Source organism: Solea senegalensis, linkage group LG1 (genome assembly GCF_019176455.1).
Source record: "Solea senegalensis isolate Sse05_10M linkage group LG1, IFAPA_SoseM_1, whole genome shotgun sequence".
NCBI lineage: Eukaryota > Metazoa > Chordata > Actinopteri > Pleuronectiformes > Soleidae > Solea > Solea senegalensis.
Window position 1 is genome coordinate 8,065,956 of NC_058021.1, and position 21,109 is coordinate 8,087,064.

At 42.2% G+C, this 21,109-nt stretch overlaps 1 protein-coding gene across 2 annotated transcripts in view; it reads right to left on the bottom strand.

Moving 5' to 3' along the window:
* Nucleotides 1–576: 576 nt before the first annotated feature.
* Nucleotides 577–21,109, bottom strand: part of ephb3a (eph receptor B3a) — a 36,165-nt gene continuing 15,632 nt past the window's right edge. Inside the window, exons 6-16 of one of the 2 annotated variants that reach the window (XM_044033555.1) lie at nucleotides 20,068–20,403; nucleotides 18,579–18,703; nucleotides 17,543–17,702; nucleotides 17,240–17,348; nucleotides 16,921–16,973; nucleotides 15,918–16,040; nucleotides 14,958–15,205; nucleotides 9,805–10,020; nucleotides 8,366–8,515; nucleotides 6,339–6,532; nucleotides 577–2,349 (exon numbers count right to left, since the gene is read on the bottom strand). In XM_044033555.1, coding sequence (XP_043889490.1) covers nucleotides 2,238–2,349; nucleotides 6,339–6,532; nucleotides 8,366–8,515; nucleotides 9,805–10,020; nucleotides 14,958–15,205; nucleotides 15,918–16,040; nucleotides 16,921–16,973; nucleotides 17,240–17,348; nucleotides 17,543–17,702; nucleotides 18,579–18,703; nucleotides 20,068–20,403 — 1,826 coding nt within the window. In that variant the 3' untranslated portion in view covers nucleotides 577–2,237. Of the gene's footprint in view, nucleotides 2,350–6,338; nucleotides 6,533–8,365; nucleotides 8,516–9,804; nucleotides 10,021–14,957; nucleotides 15,206–15,271; nucleotides 15,555–15,917; nucleotides 16,041–16,920; nucleotides 16,974–17,239; nucleotides 17,349–17,542; nucleotides 17,703–18,578; nucleotides 18,704–20,067; nucleotides 20,404–21,109 lie in introns of those variants that run through there. The other variant, XM_044033563.1, reaches the window with a different exon arrangement.

The following is a 21,109-nucleotide window of genomic DNA, read 5'->3' on the forward strand; positions in this document are numbered from 1 at the left end:
TGACTCTGTGTGTGTGTGTGTGTGTACAGCACACATCATTAAAGAACATGTAGGGAACACAAAAGCACCAGTCCTTTCTTTGGTGGATGATAATGCAGCTGCTGTCTGTGAAGCCAGTCAGAAACGGTTAAGTATATTCCCTCAAAGAAACCCTCCACCCTGCCCGGCGATAAACAAACTTCCTCTCGGTCAATAAAATCCAGAAAGTGACAGCTTCACTCATCTGCACCACTACAGGAGAGAGGCCTAGTTTGTGTCCTGGTTGACAGATTAAAGCCAAACAACACTGACATTTGGTGTGAAGCCAGATTAACTTTGCTTCCTTGAAGCCTGTCCAGCAGCAACAGAGAGTGAAATCCCCAGAAAAGTCCTGTGGTCTCGCTAATTGGTGAGCTGTGTGGACCGGCCTTTGATTTATCTTAAATCTTAATGAGTCCATCCAAAGCTGCTGAGATATTCCGTCTGAGATGGTAAAACACACTCACTATTCCCTCCTTTCATTGCTCGGTCAGATGATAGGAGACCTCGAACATCAGCCTAGTGAACCCGTTGAGAAATCAAAGAGAATACCAGAGATCTGTTTAATAATTTATTTGCATATGATTATCGTAAAAATACTGAAAGAGAAATGCTTATTTTTGTTCTAGTTTTCTGCCACTTTTTTTTCTTTTTTTTTTTTTACAATCTAATACACCTTTAATTGCACAGGACAAAAGTCTGCCCGAACAGACACAGGTTTCATTTTCTTCTTTCTTTGTGACATGTAGTTTAGAGATATCTAATGACCATTAAAATGCAAGTTCTCCATTTTGTTTGCTCCTCCACAATTAACAAACAAGCATATAAACAAGGGTCAGAGAGAGGCCAAAGTCAGGTCAGATAGCTGTAAATGCTGAGCAGACTGGTCTTATAGAAATATAGTATTATATACAGGCAGTTGTTTTAAATAGAGGACTGCGCTGACAGCTGGCGTGCTGAAGAAAACACATGTCGGGAAAAATGAACCAGTGAATGATTTGTTTAATATCAGTGTTTGTAGGTCAGGCTAATATTAAGGTCACAAAGCTATGATCTGGAGAGTGACCTTTTTTAATTCTCGCTGATCTGCAACATGATTGCCAAAGGAAAATATACAACACGGCACAACCACGGGCACTTTCCACTTCAAATAAATTGAAGTCTCCTCCACATTTTTAAAAGGTAAAATCTGTCAGAACAGAACGACTGCTCCTCGCGTCCCTCATTCATGTCTGTCTGGTTTAATGTGTGAAAAAAACAAGCAACATTGTAATAAAAAAGTCAAAGCTCCAGTACTCGTAAAAAAAAAAAAACACAAGGAACACCTCTTTTTGCAATAATAGATAATAACTTAGCATTCAAAACAATGCCTATATGAATCAAATAAGATTAGGAAAACATGGACGTTAAAGTCCATACAGCGAAATGCCACCAAAGCAACAGTTAATGTGGAAATTTGTACTTTTCTCATGAAGAAGCTTCCACTTTGGCATGCACATGACGTGTCCCGCACAGTGTCACTTTTGTCTCTCCTCTGACAGATAAGACAGGCAGGCAGAGACGGTGTGAAGACTCAGATGCTTTGTACAGATTTGTAACAAGTAAATCTCCCAGTACATGTGGAAGACAGTATTTAAGAGGAAGTGATGAAAAGTGTGTGGGTTTTTTTGTTTGTTTTTTTTTGTTTCCCAAAAGAAAAAGACAAAAGCAAAACAAAAGATAAAAGAGAAACGTTGGTTGGGTTAAAAAAAATAAAAATAAATTGATTGGATTGAAAGTCTATAGATGTGAAGCTTTTCAAAGCAAATATTTGCTTCATCTTGGCACTGTTGTATCATCTAGACACTGAATCCTATCATCTGTGTTAACTTTCCCAACCTCAATCTGAGAGTGAAGAGCGGAAGCAACTGATTCCCAACCAGCAAAAAACACATGCAGACATGCAAACACAACCTGAGAGGGGGCAACAGGAAGTTTGGCCTTATGTCAATAGTCACAAATCCACAAGTGTTAAGTAATGAACACACATACTGCAATGGAAAGTTCTCTTTAGACGGACACTATATCTCCAGTAGGGAAGAAATCTCTGTAACAGTCCTTGTCCTCTGTAGGCGGAGCTTCCTTCTCTTCCTTGTCTTCTTTTTATTTTACATGAGGCTCTTTGCACCAGAGTTTGTAGGTAGTTATTTATTCCTTCTGCATCCTCTGCATCCAGCGGCTCACACTCTGATGGGGAGAGTTTGGCTCATCTGTTGCCGTACGATTTCCTGACTGCTGTCCGGACTCTTCCTGTTGTGTCCCGGCAGCGTTCCTCCGAGCCTCAGCAGGTCCCTGTCAATGCAAAGCCACACATGTCAGCAGCGGGTTCACGGCCACTTTCAACTAAAGATAGTAACTAAACATTAAGTGATCTCATTTGGTGGATAACGGTCTAACAAATCGTGTGTCACTGCGTAGATAATAAGCTTTAGACCCCATGGCTATAAACAATAATAAAAGAACTAGCACCATGAGAATAGGATAGAAAAGGGAGCTTCAGTTCAGCTCATTCATCACATTTCCAGTTTTAATAAAAGTTCAAAATAATTCCTCAGCTACTGTATCTTGGGGATAGTGCTGTAGCCTCAGTGCGTCCTTTGTTCCTCGGCCAGTGTCCTTGTTTTTAAAGCCCTTGTGGCTGAAGATAGTCTACAGATAGCAGCGCATCTCATATCCTTCCCCTCCCTCCATTATCTGGCCCAGCATCACTGCACAGCCAATGGCAGGTGAGCCGGAGTGAGAGCACGTCGCCTGAGACGCACATGACAACAGAGGGAGACGCTCTCTAAATCATGCTCTGACAAAATGATCCTTTCTTTTTTTTCCCACCTCTTCCTCCTGCTCCTTCTCTGCCTCTCGCTCTTGTTGTTGCATACAGATGAGGCTATAAATTAATCATTGACATGTCATCTGCACACAGTGTCGTGGCATAACACACAACACACACACACACATACCTCTCCTATTCGCCCATCACAGCATCGGGCATGCCCTCCCCTGATGCATTAAAAAGCTCATTAGCAACCTAATTAAACACATTGCTCTCTTTTAGCTTCTCCTCAATCTCCCCTATTACTCACACTTCATCACTTCCTGCTTTTCCACATCAGCAGCTCTGGCTGCTGTCTATTCTATCACCTATATTCCCAGAATCTAGCCAAGTATAGGGGGATTAAACCGAGGTCAGCCATTACATTTCCACACACAATTAGCTTCACTGAGCCCAAAATCTGGCATAGAAATCACCCTCGGGGCCCAGTGTTGGAGTGAAACTGTGAGCCAAGGAGCTGGCATGAGACCTGGATACTGTGTGTGCATGAATTGTGCTTTTTTTTGCGCAGTCGGAAAAGGGAGGTTATCGCATAGTGAGAGCCAATGAGGTGAGGTTGTGTGCTTGATCGATTATGAATCACAACAGCACTGAGGATGCTGCATCCAAAGAGGATGCAGCATCATACTGTTAATTGCAGGCGATGAGTAAAATAACTGAAAAAAAGATTTGTCATGGTGAGACGGGCCACCTATGAATAAGTCAACTTGTACGCTTCCCAGGGAAGTGTCAGCAAAAACACACGCAGGGACAAAAACATTCAGCTCAAGTACCTTCTTAAATCAACAAAACATTGCACGAAAGCATGAAACAAACCAGGCACAATAAGCATGAACATTGTTGTGGGTCTCTTTAGGCCGACCACTATTTCTTTTACCATGACATCTTATTTCAACAACCCAGAGGCAAGCCTCCGGTCCACTCTGCACCAGGAGGAGTCGTCATCATCAGCTTCACAGCCGTCACATACAATGCAGCAGGCAATTTTACACAGGGTATACGAGAAGGAATTGCATCACCCAGCCATTTTTTTCCCACTATTTCTGCTTTCTGCTTGCTGTCATTGTAGAAACACCTCAACAGCAAATTGTGCCTATATGGCAAATGCAGGACCTCAACATTTTTAATTCAACACAACCATAATCTCTCTAAACAAATTCTCCATGTGAATATGTAGAGACTTGGACAAGATATGGTGCCAGGAACATTATTTATAGTTTGATTAATCACATTTGAGCAGGTTTTGGTTGCCCACAGATAAATTGCCCATACTGAAAGGTAAAGAGGTGGAACACATTGGCAGAAATTGATCCGTTTTGCAGTCACATACACACATGGCCCGAACCCCATTCTCACTTCATTCATTGGACTGTAAATATTACATAGCAAATGGAAAACAGAAGACTTGTCCACATTGGAAACCCCAACATAATATCTGTTGCACCAGAACCTAATTTGTTGCCGGAAAATATAGCAGATTATTAGGGCAATACTTTTTTTTTTTTAATCTTTCGAGAATAAAGTCATAAAATATTGAGAATAAAGTTGTAATCTTTTGAGAATAAAGTCATAATCCTTTGAGAATAAAGCCATAATCTTTTGAAAATAAAGTCGTATTCTTTCAAGAATAAAGTCATAATATTATGAGAATAAAATTGCAATCTTTTGAGAATAAAGTCGTAATATTGTGAGAATAAAGTCGTAATCCTTCGAGAATAAAGTTGCAGTATTATGAGAATAAAGTCGTAATCTTTGGAGAATAAAGTTGTGACCTGCGTCAAGATGAGGAACATGGAGCATTTCATTGTGATTTGGGATTTACAAATACTTTTACTTGAAATACTTCATATTTTTGTCACATCAGCACCACATTATCTTTAGCATCAGAACTTAGAAAAGATTGGGAAAGAAACTGAGTTTGTTTGGAATAAAGAATCACACAGACTTGGAGGTATTCATCTACTTTGGAGGAATGGCTGGTAGCGTTCATGGATAACGCTGGTTACGTCTGTGTGCTACTGCTATTTAATAATAATACATTTATTCTTGCAAAAATGATGACTTGTACCCGAAAGATTAAATGTTTTCCCTAATACTCTGTCGTGCAGATGAGTTCAGAGATTGACAGAATAAAAAGCTGTAACATCGCCGATTTAATCATTTACTACCTGAAAACCTGTTTCCAAATACTGCCACATTTCTACTTTTCACCGTGGCTTCTGGCTGCTGCTGCCAACTGAGAAACCCCAGTGGGGTGAGACGCCGCGCTAAACTGCAGGTGCACAGTTACGTTAGGGTCGACCTTCTCTACGTAGCTTCGGGATTTAGTGCTGCAGCCACTCAGAGTAAACTGTAAATAAATTCAGAAGAAAGATTCATCTGAAAAAGATGATAAATCTTGCAATAAAAGAAAAAGCAACGGTGGCAAAAGAAAGTGCTTTGCTCTAAAAAGAAGTGAAGTATAAGACGTTTTCAAAAAAGTACTATTTCCATCTGCTTCTCTCCATTCACCTCTAGCTATGAAAGGCAGTTTCAGAACAAAGCTGAAGGATCATCCATGACTGGAATCTTTCTTTATTTAAGGAAAGTAACAACTACTGCTGCCTCTAAGTGAGGGATTAGGGTGTCGGTGCGCTTCAAACAAGGTGCTTGTCAGTTGGTTGAGCAGCCTCCCCCTCCACCCACATCTTTCCAATGTTGGAATTCAGGAAGGAGGGGGTGCTTCAATCAATTCCTCTAACTTTCCCAACAACTCAGCAAGCTCGCCCACAGAGACGAGCGAGAGAGAGAAGAGGCAGCTGAGTTTGAAACTGACTTACACACTCAAATATGCGGAACCTACAAATTTCAAACCTGGGTGAACAAAAAGGCAATTAACGCCATTCACATAACCAAGAGTTGAGCCACCGTGGGGTGTGAAAAGTCATGTCATCACAAACAAGTTGTGTTCACCAGGGTCTTGGTTTCCTATGGTTGTGATCGATGCCGATAAAAACCCACGTGCACCAGAGAGTGAATGCAGATTAAAGCCACCAGTCACAAAGCCATTTAATCCTTTGACCTGTACGAATGGTGTATTACAGTTACAATTACAAACCAAAACATTAAGCGGGGCCAGACGTTTTTCACTAAGAAGTCGGTCATGGGCTGCATTTGGCCCACGGGCCGCCATTTGAATAGACTGGGTGTATTAGTTCAATCAATCCATCAGACTTCATTTAAATAGCAGCTTTCATACAACTCAATGCGACTAAAAGAGCTTCACAGGAGAAATAACAAGGAACCAACGCGGACCCTTCACTCATAAAAACACATAAGAGTCACAAATATTCAACATGAAACTGAGAAAAATGAGGACGTTGTACAGCCAGAGTGCAAAAGTGGGACTGAATCGCCATTCAAACCAGTTTGACTCAAACATGTACGAACCGGTCGCGCACTGTGGACTCACCCTGAGGTGTTGCTGGTCACCACCTTGAGGCTGGCGGCGTTGCGCAGCAGCTTGTCCAGGGTGCTGACGATACGGGAGAATTTAGGCCTCAGGTTTCTCTCCTTCATCCAGCACTCCAGCATCAGCTGATGCAACACCATGGGACAGTCCATGGGCGGAGGCAGGCGGTAGTCCTGCTCTACTGCTGTCATCACCTGAGAGACAGGAAGTCACAAGTCACACGAGGCCGCGCTGAACGTGTGTTCATGAGCTCATGAGTTCATGAGTGTGGGAATATGTGACAAATAACTAATCATTACAACTCTAATATTAAACATTATATGTTAGCAAATAATTATATGAAAATTGCACATTTACAATTCAAGAATGTCAGGTCTAAACTTTAAGAAATGTGTACATGACAGCAAGTGAAGATTTCACTGTGTATTAGTTATTTGTTTCCAATGATAGATTGTTTTTTTCTGATTATTCCGACATCACGCCTGGTCAACTTTTCAGTAGGGGTGATCAATATGAGCTTAAAATTACATCATTGCAATTAAACTATTTCACAGAATTTCAAAATAAAAGTGCCTGTGGTGATATGGAACGATATAACAGTTCACAATAAAAAATGTATTTATGATGCAAAGTGAATCTATTACTCCAAATAACTCCCATATAACTTGACATTAAGTCTCCAAGTGCTAACATGCTTACGAGGACAATGTTAACAGTTAAATCTAAGTAGCTAATGATACCGTCATTAGCGCTGTGTATTATGTTCTTAAGGTCACAGTCGTCATGATAATTCATCTTCGCTTCACCAAGAATGTCCATACAACCTTAAACCAATCGATGTCATTAATTTCAATAATGTTTCAGTTTGTGGAAAAACAACACTGCGTGGCCAAAAATGTGAACAAAATGAAGATTAAATTTCCACATTTCCTTTCACATTTATATTGACCGTGAATATATTGCACAGAGAAATGTAATCAAATTTCATGTGGTGCTTCTTCAACTCAGCACTGAAGCTCTGCCTGGTGATTTGTATTATTACTCACTCTGTTTAGCCTTTGTTAATGCAGCAGAGGAATAATCCCCACTTAGCATATTATGTCTTCCTTTACAAAAACGTACAAAAACAGTATTCTCACAGTTGTCACTTCAACACTGGTGTGATTGATGGCCCAGACAATAAGTGGGGGATGAAAACATTCGCTCATTGATTTGATTTTGCCTAGCAACTGCATTTTCCTCTATTAAAACTGTATGGGTTTTTAACTCCCCACAACAATAAAAAAAATGCCATTTGGGAACATTTCTGCAGCACTCTTCTTTCTCCTCCTGCTGCTTGTCCTTTGATTTTCATGTCGAACAAGTACCACTGTTTATACCTCACATTTGTTGACTCTGTTGCTTATTGAGCGATGACTGTGGCACAAAGGCTGTTGGGAACAATAGAGGGTTTCTACTTTGATGCTTTCATTACTGCATGTGGCTTTTGTTATGAAAGTTATACATACATTACTGGCATTTTTCATTTCGACTCCTTTATGCTTTATTGCTATCAGCGTTACAACTCTCTTTTTGAAGCACAATACAGAGCAGATATTCCTCAGAGAATAAAGCGGAGGTGCACACGTTTTTGTTCAGAAAGGAGGAACCAAAAGATTTCTTTTTTCTTTCTTGCTCTCGCTGCTGTAGTCAGAATGTCTGTGCCGTGCAGATAGACTACAGGTAACAACACCCACGAAAAATATGCCTTTGTGTGTCTGTGAGTGGGGAGGATTTGCAGTATGGATTTGTTGAGGGTGGGCAAGCCGGGCCTGCAAATAAAGTGGTAAAAAAACTAGAACACGGACACACAGCTGCACCAGCATCTGCAATGAGGAGATAAAGACCGCAGAGCAGGCCCAGGTCCAGCATGTCACGCTGGAAATCAAATCCACAACAGCTCAGAGAAACTTAAACACACAACTCCATGTGCAGTTTTTTTTTTCATTGATATGCATTCACAACATGGTACAGCAACGCAAACTCACATCCTGGTTGCTCATGTCCCAGTATGGCCTTTCGCCATAGGACACCACCTCCCACATGACGATGCCGTAACTCCACACATCACTGGCAGAGGTGAACTTCCTGAAGGCGATGGCCTCCGGTGCCGTCCACCGAATGGGAATCTTCCCTCCCTGCTCACAGGGAGAGAGGGAGGGGGAGGGAGAGAGAAAGAGGCACCACAGGAGACACTGCAATCAGTTAACAACAACGCACGGAGACAGAGAGAACACAGGCTAATGCAAAATTCACACTCATTCCCGCATCATGTTTATGCAAATGTTGGCACACACGAGCAGTCACACATACTGTACGGCACGACCATACGCATATGTGTGATCAAGTGATGGGGATCACATTAGCAAGCGCAATTAAACATGCACACAGTAACCACAGGAGAGCAGCGCACACGCGCACACACACACACACACACACACACACACACTATTGTAAGTAGGACACTGCATTGAATTTTATAATTTGGACAGCCAAACCTAAACTTTATCCCTAACTTTAACTATCTAACCTTAATCGAACCGCAATTCACATCTAACCTCTAACCTTAATCAGTAACTCATTAAGACCAATCTTTGGTTGCCATGGTGACTACTAGTCCTGAAGTTTATTTCTGTCTTTTTAAAGACAAAATAAAAAAAGGTAACAGAAACACAAACATTTACATCACAGCACAGAAATACAGTAATAGCGTAATACTATGGTAATACCACCTTTCTACTACAGTACAGCTTGGTAACAACATTGGAAAAAAACATGTGGAACATGAGAAGGAGACAACATTATAATATGGTAATTAGCAGATTTTAATTCCCAAACATTTCAATGTGAAGGTATTACATTAATGAAATCCTCATTATCAACCTACGACCTGGACATTACTTTGAAAATGACATGTGGTTACTGTTTTATCTCCTTATCACCAGTGTTATTACTCAGCAGGAAACTGCATAAGGAACGAGATAGTATTACCACGATATTACCTCCATAAACTAAAATGACCATGTTGTCACTGTGCTTAAGTGTCCTTACCCATAACTTTAACCATGTTACCTAATTGCCCTAAGTTTATAACATAGCATTAACACTCAAAAAGCCCTGTAAATTTGCATGGACCGACCAAAATGTCCTCAAAATGATATTTATGTCCTTACAAATATACATACATATATATATGTAGAGAGAGAGCGAGAGAACCTAAACCTTAACCATCACAACTAAGTGCCTAACCCTAACCTTTACCCTAACCCAAACACAAAACTGACCTTGACCCTAAAACCAGGTCTTAACTCCCAAAAAGGCCCTTTAAATATGTGAGAAGCAGCCAAAATGTCCCCACTCTGTATCCTTAATACGCTTTTTGTTCCTCACAAAGCCACAAACACAAGAACACACACAGAATACTGACCAGGGAGCTTGTGTAAGTAGGATCAGCTGAAGTATCATCTAGAAAGCGTGACAGGCCAAAGTCGGAGACCTTGCAGACCAAGTTGCTGTTGACCAGGATGTTCCGGGCAGCGAGGTCTCGGTGAACGTAGTTCATGTCAGACAGGTACTTCATCCCCGCGGCGATGCCACGCAACATCCCCACCAGCTGTGTCATCGTGAAGCGCCCGTCATTTAGCTACAGAAACAGTCAGAGGGAGGAATATCAGCGACAGAGCAGGAAAAAAAAAAAAATGATGTGTGTTGAAATATGGAGGAATAGACGACAGGACAGAGTGTGGGAGATAAAGACAAGGGGACTGTGCCAGAGAGCCAATCAGTCACTGAGGCAACATAAACATGACATCTGTCATCATGCTTCACGGCTGCTACTGACAGTCACTGACAGCTGACCTTTTCACACATGCTGTTCAATTAGCTGATTAATTATACTTTTTACTATCATACTAAAGCCATTATGGCTCAATATCAACACACACACACACACACACACACACACACACAGGGAGCAGCAACATTAAAAATGAGAACCAGACCAGTGCAGGTATTTTTTCATTCTCCAACAGACTCGTTACAGGTACAGGCTGTTATTTTCATCTTTTGTTTGCATCTTTTTTTTTTTTTGCTTATTAAACTTAAAGCCCAGCCTGTGACTTAGAATAGTGTGTTACTCGAAGCTTATTTCCTCCATGATTTGCACTTTTTGAACACTACTTTTTTCCATCACTATGTTAAAAAGTACAGTTTACACAGAGACTATAAGAATGTGCAATATAGAGCGTCTTATATCCTTTTTTTCCAGCACAACCTAGGCAATCTGATCCCCCAACTATATAAACACACTTGAGCAAAAAGTACTCAAAATGTTGCAAATCGGATTGAATTTGGAAACATTTGGAAACACGTCACGGTTCAAAGTTCACTTGGCTCATTTTTATGAACAAAAAGAAAAGAAAAACAGTCAATTTCTGTGACTTCTGCACAATTATCGCTGCTTTATATCACTACTAAAGATGCGATATATAATGAATCATAACTTTAACTCAACAAAGCCTGAACATTATTCCCACGGCAATTAGCCATGGGTGCACCTGCAGCACAGATCCGTACCGTGGGACCACTAAGGGTTAACATCCGAAGACCATGAAACAAACGTGAAATTAGACTTTCAGAGATAAATCCTCTGCATTTATGAAGGGAGCCGCAGTGGGACACGGCCCTGATCGTTATAAATCAACGCTCCGACCCGATGAAAAGTAATCAATGGAATGTCGACGCACAGTAAATACTGATAAATAATAACTCAGCAAATCGGCGACAAAAGCTGCAACTGCAATGAGGTCTGCTCTCATGACTAGAATATTAAATACAAAGTGGAATTTGGCGGAAAAGCAATTTTCGACACAATCAATCTCTTCTTTGACTCCACAACAAGAAAGCGAGGAGCGCAAGATGTGTCATGACAAACCCATAAACATACTGCTTTGTAGTCTGCACACTCCAGTGAGATCTGACGGGAAAACAAGCTGGGATGGATGGATATATAAACAGTCATGATTCATAGAAGGCCTTCAAAGCTGCGGTGGTGTGTATATTTAAGTGTGTGTGTGTGTGTGTGATTACTGCATATGTGTAATGTTTCTGCGTGTGCATATGCCGTGTGTCCATGTCTCCAGGGAGCGGCCGTATGTGTGTGTGTGTGTGTGAGACACTGGGACAGTTTGTGCCTGTGTGACCAAGTTAACTCTATCGTGTCTTTGTCAGAGCAGAACTCAGAGTTCCTCTGAGTCACAGGCAGTGTGACACTGGCGGGGGAGTCGGGGGTGAGGACAGCACAGGCTGGGTGAGTTTTTGTGTTATCTGTGGGACAGCTGACTGAGAGGAGTAGGTGAGATGGAGGGAAGAAGCTCAGACTGCTCTGTCAGATGGACAACTAATTGTTTTAAGCACTGATTAATGGGATTTCTCTTTGTTTTTAAATGTCTCGTCATTAAATGCTGTCTATTGCAGAATAAAAAGTGAATTCATTGCCAGTTATCTGACGACTAATTCACTCACCCAAGTCACTTGGAGTTTGTCAAAAAAAGAAACATATTTACTAGTTTCAGCTTCATATTTTTTTGGTGACATCTCCACTTGTTAGTTGAATAATTGAGAATATAATTGGTGAGACACACTTAGTGGAAAACAAGCAAACAAGCAAATTAACACATTTCAGCATTTTGGAAGCAGCAAATGCAATACTGACGCTAAACAAATTGCAAAAAAAAAGAGATTGTTGTCAATTTTTAAGGACAAAACATTTGGGATTTAAATAATTTACAGACTGAAATGAGGCTGTAGCACAAAAACACAGCAGAGTGCAGTGAGAATGCTTAATTAAGTCTCTCACTCTCTCACTCATTCTTCGTAAAAGCACACACTCACAAAAATTAATTCAGGTTTCTGTTGAATCTTACGCCGCATTTGATGTAAGAACTGTACAGTCTGTTGAGGCTATTTATGGAAGCGATGTTAAATATTCAAGAGGTTACACTTCATTTTGAGTTCTGTGAATAAAACCATGACAGCATTTCCTCAATTTAAATTGATCAAACAAAAACATATACTGTCGGATGCATTCATTAAAGTCATGTATTTGATGATAGTCCAGACTGATCTTGTCATTGTTGAGTGTAAATGACGTCAGAAAATAGAGAAATCTTTTTAAAGTTGCATAAAAAAGATCTGCAAATAATCCATGATCAAAATTCTGCTGATACATCCACAAGGATAAACTCCAATTTCTTGTTCGTTTTTTGCAGATCAAAAGGCCAAACCCCAAAGATATTCAACAAAACAGATATTTCAGTTCATCAGAAATACACGTTTTCTAACGTTCACTAGATTTAATGAACTCACAAAACCTTTTTTTTTGTTTTGTCCCTTTAATTATATTAGCTTTTTGTCTTAGTGCGTGCAAAGACGGGTATAAAATGCAACAAATACCACAACACAGAATTACTAACATTGCACTCACATGTTAGCGGACGCTTCGTCTGAGACACAGTTTGCTGACTTGTAGTGAGGAAGTGTTACACGTTGAGATTCTGTTGTTTTGCGTTTTCTTATGACGTAACACAAGCGCCGGCCAAATCACGTTCAAAGGTTTTAACAGAGCTCTCGGACACGACCTGCTCCCTCATGTTATTTTTTTGCTCATCCGTAGACTTTATTTAAAATAAATGTATTTTTTTTTTTTGCAAAACATACTCCCATCTTCAAGCGTCAAGAGTCACAATTTGACCGCGACCACGTCGGTTTCTGAAACTAAAAATTCACAGTCAATCGCACTAGTGTCCACTTATATTATGTGCCATGTTTTATCATCTATTTTCCCCTCAAAATGGGAGCAGCTCCCGTTTTGATCACGTGGGCTCTGCGTGTTGTTTGCATGTCGAGCCAACACGATCACAACAGAGTGTGTGTGTGTGTGTGTGTTTGTGCGCGCGCTACTGTCATTTTTCTTTAACCTCTGAAATCAGAGGCTACGAAGCCGCACAGCGAGCGCGAGCTAGCCATTAGCACCACGCTAGCTCATCCTGAGGCGAGCTGCTAAAACAACATTATTTCATAAACCAGCGCCACCTGTCGACTTTCAACAGCCTCCGTTTGTTAATTATACCCCAAAAACCAGCCATGCCAATTGCTTTCTGTGTTTTAAATGTGTCCTGGAGATACAGGCCCTCGGGCTCTGGGTTTACCTGCGGGACGAGTGAGGGTCACCATGTGTGGGTTGGGCTAATCCAAAATAGTGAAAACAAGGGGGGTGTTCTCTGAAGACACTGTTACCTGGGAAACAGGGGTGATCTACACCCCCATTAGCACTTGGTACATTCCTCCTGATGAAATTAACCATAGACTGTATGAAATTAACATGGCAAAAAATCAAATATTCTTATGTTGAAGGTTAAAATGTATGTAACCCATTGGTAAATAATAAATGGGTCCGTTTTTCTCATACCTACTGTTACTGACTATTGTTCTCTGTTTAAGTAATATTACTTGATCAAGCCTATTCTAACATTCCACACTACAAAATATGCAATTAAAGTATGTATGATTTGCTCTGATATCGTATCGGATCTATATCGGTCAATACCCAAGGCTGCAATATCGGTATCGTATTGGAAGTGAAAAAGTTCTAATTATAGGGACATCCCTACTTTGTTCTTTTGAAGAAGACCTGACACAAGTGATTGAGACCATTAATTCCTTAAAATGTTTACCGACACCATAAATCAAGTGAGTATTAGACTCATTTCCCATATACTTCCATTAAAAAACGGCTACTTCCATTCTCAGCTTTTCCACAGCAGTCACAGCAAGTCATTAAAAACTCATGTTAGGAGGCATCGAGTGCATGAGGTGTTTTAGAGGTGACATCAACATACAATTATAGGATATGACAACAAGGTTTCAAAGCGAGCTGATCAATATCAAGACATGTAAATAAAACTCAACCCAAAAACTCTAATCTTTTAATGCAACAAATCAAGATCTCCCTGAAAGATTAAGTGAATACACAAGCAACACTGTGTCACTGACTCCCGCACAACCTCATTCAGGCAAACGAGAGACGAGAGAGTGAACTCCGTCACAGTGCAGCCATGCGAGAAAACACATTTCATTGAATGTAAAGGACATGTAAAAGCCCCCACGCAGCTGGAAATGTACCGCGTGACACCTCATTTCTCATCCAGCCTTTGTTCCCGGTGTTGTGTAGGTGGTGGCGGTCTGAACCAAAACTGTGATCACTAATGCATTCTGTAGTTGTACAAAGATGCTGTAATACGCTGAAGCAAATCCACCCAAAGGTCGGCAGTGTGACAGCGCTCCATCAGGAGTTTGTGTATTGGAAAGCCTGTCAGAATCACTCAGTCACGTCAAGCAGAGACTCTATGCCTGTCTTCGGGCGTTATATTACATATTTAATCTCTATCACTTAGCAAGTGAGCGCCCCAGGGTGTTTTACAGAGAGGAAAACATTGCGCTAACCCAGAGGTGTGGCGAATGACTGTCTGTGTGAGACATTTTCCCTGTCAGTGAGGTGTTGCGGCGTCCCGTCAAGCTCACCCTGAGGAAGGAGTCGAGCGCTCCGTTCTCCATGAACTCGGTGATGATGAGGACCGGGCAGCTCCGTGTCAGGACGCCTTCCAGCCGGATCACATTGGGATGGTCAAACTGGCCCATGATGGAGGCCTCGCCCAGGAAGTCCCGCCTCTGGCGCTCCGTGTAGCCAGCTTTCAGCGTCTTAATCGCCACCACCATCTCCCGGCGACCGGACTGTTTAAGCCGCCCGCGACACACCTCGCCAAATTCACCTGGAGTTAGAGACAAAACAGGGGGTGGGGGACGGAGGGGGTGAGGGTGATTAGGGAGAAGGTTTGAGTGAGGAAAGGACAGAGGAGGAGGAGGAGTGGAGGGAAAAATGCAGGAAAAGGGAATGTTACTACTCGGGATTCAGGAGTGAAGTGAAGCTGATTTGAAGGAGTTCCGGGTCAGCCTCAACGGCAGGAGAGGATTAGAAAAAGAACGAGGAAACGATGGGAGATTAGAGGTCATGGATGTTAGGGAGAGAGGGAGTGGCTCGCAGCATTCTAGTGTGCAACCTGGGAGCAGTGGAAGGAGACAGAGGAGCGAGGAGGAACTTGGGGGTTTTGCATTTGGTGTCTGAGTACAAATGTTTACAAGGGAAGAGGGAAAGAATAAAAGAATAAGAGACAGAAAGGGAGAGAGGTTGAACGAGCAGGAGCAGACCGTCATTTGAGGTGAAATTAGGACACAACATGCCGCTGGAGAGAGAGAGAAGAAAAAAAACAGACTAGAGGGGAAAGAGCAACACAAAAGATTTTCACTTCAATCCTGGCCACCTGCAGTGCACATGCACTCTCTGAATCCTAACTCATTTCTCCCAGAGAGGACTCTCTCATACAAGAGACCCCAGGGTTTGATGGCACATGCCTGTTCAAATAAATCATTAATTAACCTGAATTGTTCTCGGTCCGATTGCACAAAAACAACAGCGCTGTTTACCTGCACCAATGACTTCTTCTATTTTCACACAGGAGATGTCTATCTCTTTAGCAAACTCGTGGACGGCGTCATTGGGGTCTTCATAGGTGAACGGGTCGATGTAAACTTTGACACCCGGAGAAACTGAGAGGGGGAAAAAAAAAAAGAAAAGGTTAGCTTCAATCATGTACCTTTTTAATTGTAATGATAACATCAGGCTCACAGAGGTGTGAGCGGATTTGAATATTATATATTCTATTAACGATCTGTCCAGGGTGTGACTCCGCCTATTGCCCTATGTCAGCTGAGATTGGCACAGCGCCTCCCATGACCCTCATGTGGAGGATAAAGCGGTAGAAGATGAATGGATGGATATTCTGCTAAGTCATAATTGTATTATTTTAGTGCAGTATTTATTTTTAATTGTGCATGATTGTGTGTGTGTTAATCTGGGACCCTCTTGATGGATGCAGCTACACTGCGCTCAAGGTAAATGTCCCAAAGGGACAGCAGCGTGGTGAGATGCATCGTATTGTCTCATCTAATTTGTATCATATTAGCCTCTTTGCAGAATTGATTTACTATGTTTCACAATGGAAGTATCTATATTTACAGAGAACAAAGCTAAAATCTGGACAATTCTTAGAACACTGACACAATTAGCCCATGTTCCACAGTGACAGTTTTTCATTATCAAAATCAGCTTAAAAAGTGACACTTTTAAAGTGATTATATTGATTTGTTGAATTTTAAATGCAAACATTACATTGGATTATTCTCAGTGCAAACTGAGAGAGCAGAGAGAAGAGTTTTAAGGTGAAAACGCTGCAGTAATATAAGCTTAGCAGCCATTTTCTTCTTGGGTCTGCTTTTTTTCAGCCGCCTGCTCGGGACTTCCTCTGCGCAAAGAGGGAAATTATTTCCTGCCTCCATCAGGTGATTAGATAATTGATTGAATCAGTTGGTTAATTGCACAGGCATGACCACAGAGGCAACAGTTCCCAGGCTGAACACACAAACATACTGTATTGCTGTAGTTTCTCGGTGTACTCCAGCTCTGAGCCGCTGCGCTGCTTCCTGTAAACAAGCAGCACATAAACAAAGTCACATTCACATAATCACTCATGAACCTTTCCAGGTACAGCACATCAAATTAATGTCTCACAAAGAACCACCTCACACACGGAGTAACTCCGAGCTCTCTCCTCCATTCTGAAGCCAAAGAGTAAGTATATGCACTCTGAAAGCATGTTAAAATTTAATGAGCCTCTTTGTTTAGAGCCCGACTAACAAAATGCAACATGTAGTACAGGCTGTCAGTAATAAAAAAATCAAACACTTACTTAAGGCAGACAACAGCGATAACCACCAAGGCAACAATGACCACCAGACCTGCTGAGGCCGAGCCGACGATGAGAGGCAGCTGGTCCTGCACCGACTTCTGAGGGTCACCTGCACCAAATAACACGCACAACAAATGAGTAAATAACACCAACAGCTCCTGTAATGGCTACTAATTAAGATGGCCATAAAAGCTATTATGCTGGACAACTAATTAAAAAAAACAACAAAAAAAAAACAACTGTAACCCTAGATCACCAAACGGGGAGTGTGAAGCATGCGGGAGGGGGCGACGGCGTTCATACTGTGTAGGGTGGTGGTGCTGAAGTCCATGGGGTTGCTGTAGCGTCCATATCCAGCAACGGTGCGAGCTCTGACCTGCACCACGTAAGGTGTTGCCGCCCTCAGCCCCTCCACCTTGGCTGAACTGTGTTGAGCTGTTACAGTGTGTGACATGGCCTGGCCCTGAAGTCCAAATAACACAACAAAAAAACTCTTAAAACAGTAGTTGTCAAATGTTTTGTGATGATTTTCAAATAACGTGCCGGTCACTTGCTGCATGAAATACATTATTATTTGTGACAGACAAATCTGTTCTTCTGGACCCGTCCGCATCACACACACACATTTTTTTGGGAGTGCTTTCAATGTGTCTTTTAATATTCAGGCCAGAGAAGCAGGTCAACCTGGTCTTTGTTCACTCTGAAATAAGTTTAGAAGCTCCATCATCCAGACAAAGCGTCTGAACCAGCTGGTGGAGAGGATACACACAGACATGGCGAGTGTTTTCCTTATTACACAAAAGCCATCCAGCAGCAAAGCCGCCTTCAGGGAAATGCAGTGCTGATAATACAATGTCTTTGTTTTGATTTGTTTTCTTGGTTTAAAGTGTAAATTACTTCAGTCATTTGGGCAGCGCCCAGACTCTCGATTGCTTAAGCGTTAAAAACACCTGCCGTCTTCTGTGGATTTTTGAACAGACCCTAAAATCTATGAAAAACCTTGCTAGACTGTGTTGCATTCAGTCTGCAGCCCAGGCTCTGATTAGGTCCATGTCATCCCCCATTTTTCCCCGAGCTGTCCAGTCTGACACTCCGCTTACACTGTCATATGGCAAAAATGCCTGAAACCACAGATGACACATCGCATCACCAGTTGCTGAGTCTAAGGGGCCCATACTCTCCAACAGTCGAGACTCTTAGGCCCACACACATGTCACACTGTCATACTGATTTTTTTTTTTTATCATCCATTAAAATGTGGGACGAACAGATTTGCACAGTCAATAAGTTACAGTGACCTGCATGAAAGCAACAGCTAAAAAGAAAGTTAAGCGCTTACCCTCTCGTGGTATCTAATCTCGTAGTCGAGGATGACTCCGTTGGGTTTCTCGGGCGGTAACCAGGACAGGCTGAGTGTGTCTGAGGTGGAGCGCATCAGATGGACAGTGGGCACCGCTGACGGAGCTGGAGATAGAGAGAGAGTACAGACTACGTTGGAAAGGTCGGCGAGTGAACACAGCATCACTTCAACTTCCCGAGTTTGCCAGGATTTTCCCTCTTTTAAAGACAAACCATCACCGTGAGATCATTATTATTCAAAATCGCTCCAACCAGAGTGGTTTAAGAAAAGCAGCACGTGGTTCACCTTCACCGCTCTGCAGTTTATTGATTTGTGAGGCCTGAAAGTGACTCAATCGAGAGTCATTGTCCTGGGTCCATAAAGTGCAGTGCTGTGGATTAAATGCAGGTTAACTGGGAGAGTAATCACAGTGTGTGAAAGGGGCAGAGCAGTTTGGTTGATGATGATGATGATGATGCCGCAAATATTAAGTGGAGAACGTTGAAAGGTGACATTGTCAGTGACTCCTGGTTGACATTGAACACATCATGTGTACTTCACTTGTCATCTGTCTTTCTTACACTTGATCGGGAAAAGGAGAGTGTACTTTCCATCTGTTGCTGTCGCTGAGTTTGTTTAACAGTGTTAATTAAAGCTGCTGAATGCATTAACTGACCCACGTGTTCTTACAAGTGATTCAGGCATGATGTTGTCAGTGTCAACAAAGACTCCTGACAGTAATCTCTTCTCCACTCAGTGTGTGTTCTGCAGACCTTTGAAGGTTAAAACAAGTTTTTACCACTGGGTTTGTGCTTCATCGGCATTCCTCTTGATAAAAATCAGCATTAGTGAGAATGTAAGACCCCAGGTGAACACGCCAATTTCTCCTTAATCTGCTCTTTTTCTGACAGCGATGCAAATTACAGCATCATTTCCAGCACCACACCACAGCACGGATTTATTTATTTATTCCAGCCATGAGCATAGCCATTAGTCTAGCTGTTAGCCACAAACCTTGCTTTTTAGAACTTTTACATTTCATTTTATCAGTTGGCGCAATTGAATGATCAACTGAGAGAGGGACCAAGGTAAAAGATGAGCAAAACACAGGGTTCCCACGTGTTGTATGACATTAGTATTTAAGTAGGTTCACCTGGGTTTTAAAAAGACAAAATCCCACTAATTTGAATAATTTGAATATGAACTAGTCTATATGAAGGCGGAAGGGGAACATAATGGTAGCAACAGACAGGAAGTTAGCCAAACATGAGGCAAAAGATGACATCACTGACTGTGACTTTAATGATATTGGTGTTAACACTGCTCTGGACACTGGGAGCTCATTACACTCATGGACATCGACTAGACGTAGGGTCCACTAACCAGTCTGATTCATTGTGATGGTAACAGGTATTGATTGGAGCAGCTCTATGAATTAACTTGGTCTGTGGACACACTCACTGTCATTGACAGATGTTTTTCTGCTTACCGGCTTGGTTGGTGGTGATGTTGACTGTGGAGTAGCTGGGTGACGTGGGGTTTTTCCCAGAAACACCGTTGACAGCCTGCACCTCGAAGCTGTAGCGCGTGTGAGCCTGCAGGTTCCTCACCACCACCTTCCTCAGCCTCAGCCCCAGCCGGCGAGGAGCGATGTCCACGTTGTCGTCGCAGCGCGTGCACGGACTGCGGTCTCGCAGGCACTTCTTGCACACCACGTTATAGACCAGGTCGCTCCTCCCACCTGTGTCCTCGGGCTCCTCCCACTCCAGGGACAGCGAGGTCTCGTTCACGCTGGATATAACGTTGCGAGGCGCTGAGGGGATGGCTGCACAGATGCAAAAAAACACGTTTACATCGTCGTCCCTCAACACTTTCATAAAATATCTATTTAAGAATGCATCAAGCACCATTGTTGGAAACCCCCCCCCCTTGTTTTTGGTTCAGTTTGGTCTGCCCCTGTAGGTCCCTTTTGCCTGGAGGCTCCAAGGTCTCTTTTTTTTTTTTGTTTTCTGTACCATATGTACAAATAAATGTGTTATTTGTTTTTCATGCCCCTAACAAAACATGGAAATGTGTTGACAACATAACAACTTGGGGAAAAAAAAAATGGTTCTAAATGAATAAATCAACAAATGCAGTAGCAGGAGAAAAAAAACCCTGACAACGGTTCATTACTATGTAATGTTGCTTAGTATAACACTCAGTCCTATGCAGCACTACAGTTGTGGCCCATGTCCTTTCCTACGCATAACTCCACTCAGCGCTCGTGAAGCTCGGCTAATCCACTCATGACAGAAATTCACGTTACAGTATCAGTATAACCCAAGGCCACCTCGTCTCAATGACCTGTGCTGCATTTTGACTGAAGTGTATTTGAAGCCTGGATAAAGTGAGATAACCACAGAGGGAGGCGACAAAGATTGGTTCAGCATTTCATCCTATTACAGAGAGAGAAGAGAGAGGCTCAAAGCAGGGATGGGGGAGTGAGGAGGAGGAGGAGGGGGGAGTGAGAAGAGAGGAAGGTCTGTCAG